Genomic DNA, 12,694 nt, shown 5'->3' on the forward strand with positions numbered 1-12,694 from the left:
TGCTTAAATTTTTTCCACTCCTGGTTCAATTGCTATTAGGTTGTAAATTTTTTGTGTTGGTTAAACCAGGTGTCCACTTCTGGAAAGTCAGGGAAGATGAAATTGATTAGGGAATGTCAGGGAATTTACCTTAAAACCTGGAAAAGTCATGGATATTCCTCATTGATAGTAATTTGAGGGGGAAATTTCATGCTCTGATATGACATCACCCAGATTTTGAACACTTTTTTTTTCCAGCTGGTGATTTAGTGTATAGTCATACACACTGTAAAATGGCATATGCAAGGTTTTGTTTGAACTAGTACAGCTATGGGATGGCGAAACTGAATTGTCTTTATTTCTTTCAGAAAATTGCAAAAAAAGTAATTTTTTTTTAAAACTTTTGTGAGTGAAATTGGTAATTTTTGTTATTGGAAAGGTCAGAGAAAATTGTTTCCGGAGATTTAGATACCATTATAAAATTTATTTCTTAGGAACTTATCAGATATTATTTTTAAGTTCTAGAAAGGGAACAATTTTCATTGCTTCTTTTTGTTTAATGTATAAATCCCCTTATTTAGTCTAATAGTGTTTAATAATTTAGATCATTGGTCTTTTTTTTTAAATTCCTTCCCTTAGTAATTCCTGGTTTTTTTATTATTATTTTTATGAGCAGAGTCAAGTAAAATATATTAGATGTCACAGACCAGGGATATTGGACAGGAATGGGCAGTGACAGATTGTAAGAAACAACCCAGCATTTTCCTGAAGTGATTTTGGGAAACCAAGAGAAATGGAAATCAGGATGGTCGGACTGGAAATAGAACCAGTTTCCTCTGGAATGCAACTCAGTGTCTTAACATACCACCACCTTGCTTGCTCCATAGGACCGGAGTTTTAATTCCATTAAAGCAATTTTGATTTCATTTATTCGTGGTTTCCTGAAAATACCCAAGTTAAATATGTTAATAGTTAAATTTCTTTTTGTAGCCCAAGGCCAATTTTTTCCCCACCTTCATGAATCATGTTATATCTATCTGTTTTTAATAACCTCGATGAAATGTATAGCTAAAATAACTAAATTTATATTAAAATTATTAAACCACTAATAACTAATTTCAATACTAAAAGGGCAATGGAAAGTAACGTTGATTGTCATGTACCTGATTATAATGTTGTCATGTACCTGATAACATTACTAAAAAATTTTACTTGTTAGTAAGTTACTGCTGCAGAGCAGTAAATTATGTTTTTACTCTTTTAAGAACACTGGTTATAACATATTCATAGTAAGGTGTTGTGGCTTTTGTTGCAGATACATTCCAAACAGATATGGCAATAAGCTCTAAATTTAATAATGGACAAAGTATGGAGCGAGAATTAGAACCTTGGGATGAAGCTGGTTGTAATGGAGATGAGTGTGATTTGGATGCTAATAGTACGGTGAGTTTACTGCTTATAAATTAATTGATTAAAAAAAGAGGGATTTTGTAAAGTAATTATTTATTTATAATTTTTATCATGCTCACCAACAGTTGAATGTTTTAGGTGGACACTACACAAAACAAACAAATTCAAAAAAAAAGAAATTAAATTTTTTTAATGCATTTTTGGAACTTTTAAATTTAAATTTGACTCATGTTTTTTGCAGAAACTCCAGCATGAAGCAAGTGCAATATTTTTTTCAATGAACATGTTTTTACTTGAGAATAAAATATATGGAATGCAATGTTATATAATGTTTCTTTATATAGTGATTTAAAAATGCAAAATTTTAGTTCTAAAATCAGATGAAAATACACTTTTTTCTAGGTGAGCTTTAACATCTTTCAACACTTAATTAAAGTGAGTAATGTATTCAAATTTAGAAAAATTTTACAACACACCATTTTTTAACATTTAAATGATGTATATCTTAATGTTGAAGTTTAATTGCGTGGACTACTTGCTGGAGACGCTAAGATAAAAAACTTGCATTCTTTAAACTGATTAAACATTGAAAGGCAGTATAGTGCAGCCCTCTAGTGGCAAACAGGCAAACTGCGTGTACTCGCCATGCATTCTCCATCTGCCCCTTCTACTTGATTGTATGAATGAAGCTGAGGTGGGTTTGACACACTTTAAGTGGTCGTGAATCACATGGTCTGTTTGCAGGCCACAATGGGGGGGAGGTTAGGGGGGTTCACAGAACAGCGTTGTCGGCTCAGCTACATGCGTGCGAGTGCTACACTGTTGGAAGGCAAATGGTAGTTCCGAGCGATACTGGGCACATTGCGTTGTGCGCATAAAATAATTTTTACTTATCTTGAGTGAGGTCCTAATTCGCAACTGTAATGTGAAGTCGTAATAGACGAATTAAGAAGTCAGATATGTATGATATTTGATATTCTATAAAACTTACAGTTTACACCAAAAATTAACTAAATGAACATCGAGTAAATTTTTGTGCAAGTCATTTGCATTTGTTACTTTGGTTATCAATTGATGTTCATCTACTAAAATATTTATAAAAGAATATCAATTATTTGTTCTTGTCTAAACAGTTCTACCGATTTTTATAAATGCATACAGCCTTTTTATAGTTTTTTTTACTGTAAGATTTTCTAAAGGAAAATTTTTAACATTATGTGGTATGTAGTAATGATTTGTCTTATTTTAATATTAATTACACAATTTCACATAAGTTTCTGACATCTGGTGAAGAAATCTAAAAGTCTTGTACCAGCAAAACTGCATAAACGACTCTAACCAAAAGTGGCGTGAGATATATTGTATGTTTTCATATGTGTATTGCCATGAAAACAAGTCTGAAATGCTGGTTAAAATAATGATACAGGAAAGCACTAGCGAATCAATAAAGCAACAACATAGCATGAAATTCCATATTCTCAACGTAAAAGTTATTTATAAAGGCACTGTTGCGTGGTCAAATATTTGTTTCCAGTATATTTGACAATAGAGTTGGAGGGGTAGTATTGGACAGAAAATGGCTCCCAATTTTCTCCGTCAAATAACTTTGGACAGATAATTTCAAATATGTTTTAAATCATGTCACACTATCAAAGTTTAGTTTTTGTGTGAGCAATCTTATTTTTCAATTTAAATCTCAATTTTAAATTAGTGTGTCAAAGTGCTGGATTTAGTTTTTGAACTTGTTACTCTATTTGTGCATTTTTAAATTTTTTTAAAAATGGATAAATTTAATTTACGGTAACATTCATTACACACTGTGTAATGCCTACAGGCATAAGGACGGGGTGGAACGCCATAGCATGGCAAGGATTGCGAACGGGTATTTGTAACACAACAAGTTTGAAACAATAATAAAGTTTTAATAAAACTTAACAACAAAAATAAATAACAAGGTGATCATTACGTAACAAGAGTTTAACACACACAGCAAAAGTGAACGAGCCATTATCAAGGCTACAAAAGAGGTGAGATTTTACGCCGGCGCAACGTGGTACAAAACATGCGCGGTCCCATTAAGGGGCCTCGAAAGAGGGCGTCACAAGGTAGACACATTTGAAACTGCCAAATTACAAGATTGTCAAAACGCAGGGAAAACCCACTGCCTTATGCGCATTACGTGCGTTACAAAAGTAAGTTACATTATCTTAAAATGAATAATTACGTTACGTTTTACGTACGTCGACGACTCAGGGGAGAACAGTTACAAACAAGTGAAGTTAAATTAAATTAATTTACATGATTTCCAAAAGTAATTTTCCAGGTGGCGATCGAAAAGGAATTTAGACAAAACACACAAAATTCAATAAACGTTTACATTATGGCAAGGGTCACCGCCTTACTCCAACTTACATTTTCTTTCCCTCGAGGTCGCACACGTCGTACAAGGTTAAAGTCTAACTGACTGACTACATGCTGGCTAACAATTACTCAAGCTCTCACAAGAGACTAAAATAGGTCTGACGAGCTAGTTGATACTAGAAGAACAAGATGAACAAAACCGAATAAATTGAAAACATCTGCTTTTATAACATATGTGCCGCGCAGCGCGCATGCGCCGAACGGAGGAGGAGAGGGGAGAAGCAAGCAGGCATACACTAGGAGGGGGAAGGAAGAAGGGGACGACGAGCCGCCGCGCGTCTGCGCGGGCGGTGTTTGAAAGAAGCGGCGATCCTAATGCTTCAACTGAAATAAATGTTTAGCAATTTTTTAAGGTTATATAAACATAATTTCATTTTTACACATAAAGTTTTTTGTACACTTCATTCATATTAACATTATTTTAGTTATCTTACTTAAAAACCTTTTAAATCGCCCATGTGTTCTCCTCAATTTTAAAGAATCATTATGACGGAAACAGATGTAATTTCTGTTTTTGCTAATCACAATTTTAAGTGGCCAATTTCATCCAACATCCAATATATTTTAGAACTGTCCTCTATGGAAAATATTTTATGAAAAGTTAAGTCATCCGACTTGTCAAACAAACATGCTGCGGTAGTGACTTTTTCGGTGACATCATAACCCTCCAACTTAATTTGACACAATATATTGGAAGGCGTTGGAAATGAAAATTTGACAGTTTGACAGGGCCTTAAGCAGTATAACCCAAGCAACATACAGACTAATGTTTACAGGGAAAATTTGACAGAATTAAATGCAAAATAGGTACATGCTTGTTTCTATAAAACATCAATAATTTGGCAGCATGATTGTAATTTCTAAACTCTTTAATGCATATAATATTTTAATCATAACTATTTCATTAACAAACAGAATAGTATAAAAGTGGCACAATTGAAATTTCTAATCACTTAACAAGTAGAATATCACTTAAGAAATTTCTTAATACTCTTAACAAAAATTACAAGAATATCACAATTGTTACATATACAAACATAACTTGTAGAACAGTAAAGACAAAATTAATTAGCCCTACATTTTTCTTTATGAGATAATACACACATACATACACTTATACTTACACTTTGCAACATTTATATAATTCTATTAAATATTTTATTATACATAACCCAGAATATAATCTTACATTGTGTAAATAATCATCAGTCTACCTATGTTTTTTTTGGCTGACACAATGAAATCTGGTTCTCGAACTTTCATGCCTCTCAATGCGACTGTCTGCGATTTCAGTTAACAAACAACACATGAAAAATCTGTGTTGTTTTGGCAGTAGTTTTTCATCCCAAAACTTTTCATCTGGCTTTTTTCGCTATACTTCAATTCCACTATCACTAAACAAGTTGAGATCACAATAATGTTTCCGAATTATCAAGTTGTCTTTGTATCTGATACAAATACTTATTAATTTTTCTTTAGTTTCAGCGACCCATTTTCATATTGAACGCAAATTTTTCCTGTTTTTGCTGCTTCCCAGATTTTGGTTTTCCCGATTGATAGCAAACATTTCACCTCCACGAGTCGAGTATCACCCACCAATCCGCCTGGACTAGCTCCCAAGTAAGGCAAATCCATTCTCATAGACAGACCACATTCTTTTACCTTTACTCTGTTCTGCTCTTCGTATAAAGAAATTGCTTTCTTTTCATTTACACTGCCAAAAATTAACTGCTTTGGAGTGTTTTTCCTTATCCACTAACATTTTCTTTACCATGTTGTGGCATGACATGGTTTCTCATAATACTGCTCCGAAATTAGAAGCCGTCAGGCAATTGCTGCGGGCTTCAATCCACAAGGGATTTTCATGCTGTCCTACATTATTTCTTTCTAGTTTTGTGAAGTTATCTTCTTTATCTTCTTCTTTCTGCAGTTTTTATAAAACAGCCTTCTTACATTTCTCCAATTCATCATCATCTACTTCTACTTCTGCTGCTTCTGGGGGTGCTGTCACACCTTAGAAACACACAACTTAGAAACACATAACTTAGAAACACACAAGATAGAATCTTCTAAGTTGTGTGTTTCTAAGTTATGTGGTTTGGCATTGTGTGTTTCTAAGTTACATGTTTATAAGTTATGACAGTTCTAAGTTGTTATAGTTCTAAGTTATGACTTTCTATGTTATGATGTTTCTAAGTTGTGTGTTTCTGCATTGCATGTTTCTAAGTTATGACAGTTCTAAGTTGCGTGGTTTTGTGTTACATGTTTCTAAGTTACATGTTTCTAAGCTATGACAGTTCTAAGTTGTGATAGTTCTAAGTTATGACTTTCTACGTTACGACGTTTCTAAGTTATGTGGATATTGAATGGGGAAACTTTTGGTGGTGTGTTTGGGGCAAATGTTTTCATACAGTCTTATATCCAACCCCCTACAAAGCTTCTCTCTTTGAAAGTTAGGTAGCGATGTATAACCATTTTGACCACAAACGTTCTCTATGTCGTTCGTTGAAAACTACATTTGTGAAGACTTGTTTGTTTCTCGGCAGATGGCATTTTCACACAGTTCGTGCATTTAACGGTGAAATTACTGTGAAAAAGAAATTTTATAAATTATATAAATTACATCCAACAAAAAAGAGTATTTTATTCTATTCAAAACATAAAGAAAAACTGTAAATTAAAAAAAAAGTTAAATTATTTAAAGTGAGTTATAACAAAAGAATTATAATAAGAACTAAAAATTTAATTTTAACATCAAAATATAGGTATGGTGGAAATACCGGCCATTTAAATTAGCTAGTAATGTATAAAAATAGTACTAGTTTCTCAGTAACCCAAATTTACTGGTAAGATTTTATTGCATGGTTTTTATAACTGGAAACCATTCTTTTGGCCTTATTCTTTGTCATAGTGAATACCATTTTTGCTTTATTTTTTTAAACTGAGTAATTTAAAGTTTTATGCTATTTTTTTTTTAATTGAGAAAGCTCTGCTAAATTGGTCATTTGTGAAGCGAAAAATTGAATACATAGTCCAATGTTCTATAATAAACCTTATTCGGTGAACTATTACGTGCAATTAAATGCATTTGTGACCACGGTTAGTCACCATGTTATAGCAAATGCATAACTATCCCATAAAACACAGAAAGTAATCCAATCAAATCAAAGAGAAAAGATTTTGTAAAGGTCTCGTTATGCGCAATTCACAATTAAATATATTTATTATTCTTATTTTTTTAGTTTGAAAATTTGTCCAAACAAATTCGCACTTAGTAATTTTTTAAGTAAGAGCATGTCACAAGTTTATATTTTGAAAAAAGAATGAAATAACAAATTTCTTATGCCTTTAAATTTCCATATAAAATATGTAAATACAATTTACTGCATAGCTTTAAAATCATGCAATTGAAAATGTATATATTTAGGAGTTTCTTGCAGTGGCGAGGCGTGAGGTTTACATGAGGGGAAGCAACAACTCGTTCACCCCAAAACATGGCCGGGGGTGGGGTCCGGGGGCCCTCCCCTGGGAAAATATGTATTTCAAGGTACAAAAGGGTGCTATTTAAGTAGTTTTCTTAACTGAACATTGACTATTCCACAGGTAAAAAAATTGACATTTTTTTTTAGATTATAAATTATTTTTGAAAAATAATAATGTTTGACTTACATTATTTTGATAATAAAATACCTACTCTACATTATTTATATACTAAGTGGGAGTGTAATATCATCAATATCTGGTACAAAATATATAAACAGACAACACATGGCAAAGTAAGTACTTAAAATAAAGAGAAGAACCTTATAAAAAATGTACTTCTTACCTTAAATTTTATATTTCAGCTCAATTCTACGGTTTTTAGTTGCAAAGATATTGATCACATCATCATTGAAAGATGATCCACAACATAGTTTCTGCAGCAGTTTTTTTTCAATGCTGAGTAGTGCAAGGGCAGACAATCTTTCATGACGCTGGCTGTTCCGCAAGTAGTCTTTAATTCGCTTCAAAGCTGAGAATGATCTCTCAGCTGAAGCACTTGTAGCTGGCATTGTCAAGATAAGCTTTGAAAGTTTTAGGGTTTCTGGAAATACGTCACTTAGTTCGGATGCTACCAAATACAATTGGAAATCTGACACAGTACATTTGTGCATGTCACTGTCCGTGAATAAAACGTACAACTCATTTCTTAAGCTTGGTAAATCAAAGAATTTCCCGTAGTTTTTCTTCAGAGATACAAAATCTTCTTCTGGGAAGTTTTGTGCATGCTGAAGGAAAAGTTTGCTATCCAACAAGCTTACGAATTTTAGCTTGGGTACTTCTGAAAATCTTTGATTTACATGCAGAATAATGGCATCCACAATTTGAAAAAAAAAGTCTTCTGTAAATAACTTTTTATCCTCACCTGAGGAAAAATATACACGAGCGTGTTTTGCTGTTGGAGAGTATTTTCACACTCTGAGCAAACATTTCCCCACACTCGGTCAAAATCATTTATTAAATCGTTATAAAGGTTTTAAAGTTTTCAATCTTCTTCATGCAGAAACAGCTTGAAGTATTTGGAAAATTAAATCACACTGCGGGAAAATGTACGAAAATATGACAAGAAAGAAATTAAAATCAAAATCTTTCAAATGTGATAAAAGACCATGGGCAGAACATAATGTTTCGGAATCCCACTTGTCAGCATTTTCTATCATAGCTCTTAGAAGATCTGCTATATTTTCCTTGTGTTCGTACACAGTTTCTACAAGCTTACTATTATAATTCCAGTGAGTTTGAGCAAGCGCGGGAAACCTCTTTTTCACCTCTTTTTCACCGCCTGCATCCTCTTCGTTGATTTTCCAAAAAAACTGCCAAGCACTGTTAGAGAGATGAAAAATACCTTGCACTGTTTGATGTAACTTACAGACTGTGAATGAACAAGATTTAACTTGTGGGTGTAACAGTGAATAAAAATAGCTTGATCACAGACTGCTCTAAGTTTTGTTTGCAGACATGCCAACAATTACGATTCAATCGTAATCGCTACGAATTACCTTGTGTTATTACGCATTTACGATTGCAATAATAAAAGTTACGATTTTTCGTGTAACTGATGATTTTCGGAATTTTTTTTTTTTTTCCCCGTACGTGTTCAAGTCGCTCTACTCGATAACTTCGATCACTGAAGATTGATTATTTCCGCGAGTGTTAGTTGAGTTTCATTCCATAACTTCAATCATAAAAAATCTATAGCTACGCCTTCGATATTATCATTTTACACAAAGAGAGGCCATTTTCTTACTGCTAGTGCCACTGTCCCATGCGGTCCCACACTATTTCTGTTAAGTCTTGCTATTATAGTCTTACTTACAAAACACCCGTTGTAATCTTAGGCGTAACGAGGAGCGCAATGAGAAATATATGATCGTATTTTTTATATGAAAGTTTCTTGAGGGGGAGGGGGAGTTGTTCTCCTCAGGAATGTTTTTAAAAAATATGTTGCCATAAACTGTATTTTAATCTAGCTGAGGACCCTTAAGAGCTTTTTCTTAACCTGAAAATCTTAAGGGAAAATTAGCACTTATGTAATGTAATTCCACATGTCCATGATTGTAGTAATGCGTGTTTTAAAAAAAGGCTACTCTAAAATTATGCAATATTCAGTAGCTATAAATTGAACCATATTTTTAATTTAAACTGGTTAACGAGGTGCTTACTATTTAAAAAAATGAAATAACTTGACTTTCTGTTTTAATAATTAAAACAATGGAATAAATAAATTTTTTAACGTTTTGACTAAATATTCTGGCTAGGGAGAATAGCAGAGTCATTATTTACATTTTAATATACTAGAAATAACTTCTTCAATTCTTACTTATTTATAAATATTTTCCGCGAAAAAATTTCGAAAATAGCTGGGAGTTAAAACACTGTATCATCGCATATGTTCGCAATTGTTTGAGTTTTGTTTAGGCACATGTTTACCGTTAGTGCACAAATCACAGCCATTCTGTGGAAGCTAACGGGTCCTGAATGTCATGGTAAAATACGGAAATGGCTTCTCTTGCAAACAGCTGCCAATTACAAGGAAGAAACCGCTGGAGTGGGCATACCTTGTTGCGGTCTAATGAGCATTCAAATATTTTTGCGAGAAATAAATGGGACTAGTTATAACCTCTCGGATAAAGTAATTTTTAGGGTGTAATTGTTTTAGTGGAAATATGCATCTATTCCATTTGCCTACAAATAATTTGAATCCAATGTTCGTGAGACCTTTTCCATTGTTCAAACTGTCTTTAATAATAGGTGTTGGTTTAACTCACCCGAGTTTTTCCACTGTTTATTTATGTACCATATTTCCTAACCGCTTCTTACTTTTGATACCGTTTTTAATTTCTTAACACATAAAGAGCATGTTGAACGTTTTCGCCCTTTTGTGACACCTTGGCTCCTCTTTTGCATTTTGACAGAAACGAAATGTGCCGTAGACTGTACACCTCTCTCACTCCATAGCACAGGGTGGCCACTCGACCTGGAAAACCTGGAAACCTGGAAATGTCAGGGAATTTTGTAGCTACAGGGAAAAATCAGGGAAAGTCAGGGAATTTCATCAAAAATCTGGAAATTTTTCGTTGAAACAGGATTTTTTAAAAATATTACTAGTAAAATAGAAAATGAAAGGTAGGATTTATGTTGAATTTGTGTTTTCGAGACCTCGTGTTGTCTTGTAACATTTTGCGGCTTTCATACATTAAGTTGGTGCACCTGTCTCGCTATTATTTTATGGTTTGTAAATCAGTTATTCCGTTCTGTTGTTTGCATGATTATTAGGCCTTGCATATAACCATCTGCGCATGGCTTGTTACAGTTAAATGGATAGTTTTTGTTGTAAAACTTTCTTGTGGCATGTTTTTTTTTAACATTGTGAATAAAACAAGTTAGTGTATGTGTTAAATAATAAAGAGTCAAGTTGAAGAATTTGTTTGTGTTGTGTGATATGCTACAAAAAATGCAAGTACCAGCAGCTTGAATAGGTATGTACCTAGGCCTTGAAAATATCTCAATTTTTGCTTTAAATTTTAATTAATATTGGAATTTTAACTAGGCCTACACTGTGCATTTGTTTCTCTTTTTAATTTTCTTTGTTAGAAATAAATATTTATCTGCATGTATGTGTTGTTTACAACGGGCCTTATTTTTAAATTAATTTAGCCGATGATTTTGACTGGTCAAAAAAACCTGGAAAAGTCAGGGAATATTTTCAGCTGAATTGAGTGGGCACCCTGATGTTTGGCAACAACGGAGAGGACGACAGCCAGGGATGGGGCGAGCCCCAACTCATTTCTGGGAATTAACTGTAAACACGTGTGATTTTCTGGGCAGAGGGACAGGTTCGAGGGAGGCAGCTGAAAATGATCTGGCCAATGGGTGTGCGACTGAAGTGCTATCCTATGGAGAACGGCTCAACTTCTTGTCCTATGTTTCTGTAAACGACCCATAAATGTGTTAGTATCGGAAATGCATTGTAGTGGCTGAGGGCCTAATAGCCTGAAAATTTGAAATTAATCTATGGATGATGCATGTCTATTATGAATGGAACAAAATATATTCTGTATATTGTAGTCTATTGAATTTTATTATTCGTAGACCAGTAATTTCTAGTAAATATTTGCAGTTAAGTTTGGAAATGTAACAGTTACCAACAAATAGTGCATCTAATAGTTTTCTATGATCAAGTGACCCTTTGTTATGGTTTGGTAATTTTTTTAAATAATTTTTTAAGAATTTTTTTTGATGTTTTCAATATTATCACTAAATTATTTGAGTTGTTCCAGATGACTGAGCCAAATTCTAATTTTGATCTTACTAAAGCTAAATAAAGGCATAGAATAGAATCAATTTTTGATGCATTATAAGTAATGAATTTGATTAAGGCTAAGATTCTATGTGAGGAAGAAATCAAAGGATTATATTTTGGAAGGATAACTTAAGAGTGAAATGTGATGCCAAGATCTTTTAATGAAAGGAGAATAGAAACTGGTGTGTTATCTGATTTATAAACAAGTAAAATAGGGTGAAATTTCTTGGTGAACTTAATGATATTGGATTTACTTTTATTAAAAGCAACAAGATTGGAACCACCCTAATTTCAATTTCATTAATATCAGATTGAAGTTGCAAACAACCACGAAATGAGGTAATTTATCTGCAAATTTTTTAAATTGTCAGCAAATAACAAATGAGAAGAATGATTTATAACTCTAGTGATATCATTACAAAATATGTTTAATAGTAAGATTACCTCCTTGAGAGACCCCAGAACTTGCATGATGTATGGTGGAATTGTGGTTAGTTAAAAAATATTGGATTTCCATCGGAGCTAAACATAAGATATAGGCCTATAAATTAATGTGAGTTAATACTAGAATTGTTGAACCATGTTTCAGTGACACAGATTATGTCATGATGAGTATGGGCTAAATTTTGAAAACATGCCATAGCTTTAGATCTCAAACCTATGGCATTTTGGTAAACTAAATCCCACGCATCGGGGCTAGGCATGCACAAACTGGAAGTTAAGATGCTGTACCTGGCATCAAGGTCAGCAGTAGCTCATTGATATTAACAGTGGTAATGGCAAGTTATTTAGGACATTATTTCCCGTAGAAGGAGCTGATGACCACCATTAGGCCAGAAAACAGTATTTTAATTCTGTCAAAGTCTAATTCCAACACAGATTTGTGAAAAAAGGCATAAGTGTTATACTTTGCTTGGAGTTTAACTACGTTCACTTTTGATGGATTAAGTTTGTTCATTATATAGTCAGCAATCTCCTGCTCTTGGAGGGATGGCTGGATCAAAACGGGTAACAAACAGGACTTAGATTTTTCTAAATGTA

At 33.3% G+C, this 12,694-nt stretch overlaps 1 protein-coding gene across 3 annotated transcripts in view; it reads left to right on the forward strand.

The window, feature by feature from the left end:
• LOC134529402 (ataxin-2 homolog) overlaps nucleotides 1-12,694 on the forward strand; it is a 258,555-nt gene that overhangs the window by 28,833 nt on the left and 217,028 nt on the right. For all 3 annotated transcript variants that reach the window (XM_063363436.1, XM_063363435.1, XM_063363437.1), the window contains one exon: nucleotides 1,295-1,422. In XM_063363436.1, the coding sequence (XP_063219506.1) occupies nucleotides 1,295-1,422 (128 nt within the window). The remainder of the gene's footprint in view (nucleotides 1-1,294; nucleotides 1,423-12,694) is intronic.

Source organism: Bacillus rossius, chromosome 2, assembly GCF_032445375.1.
Source record: "Bacillus rossius redtenbacheri isolate Brsri chromosome 2, Brsri_v3, whole genome shotgun sequence".
NCBI lineage: Eukaryota > Metazoa > Arthropoda > Insecta > Phasmatodea > Bacillidae > Bacillus > Bacillus rossius.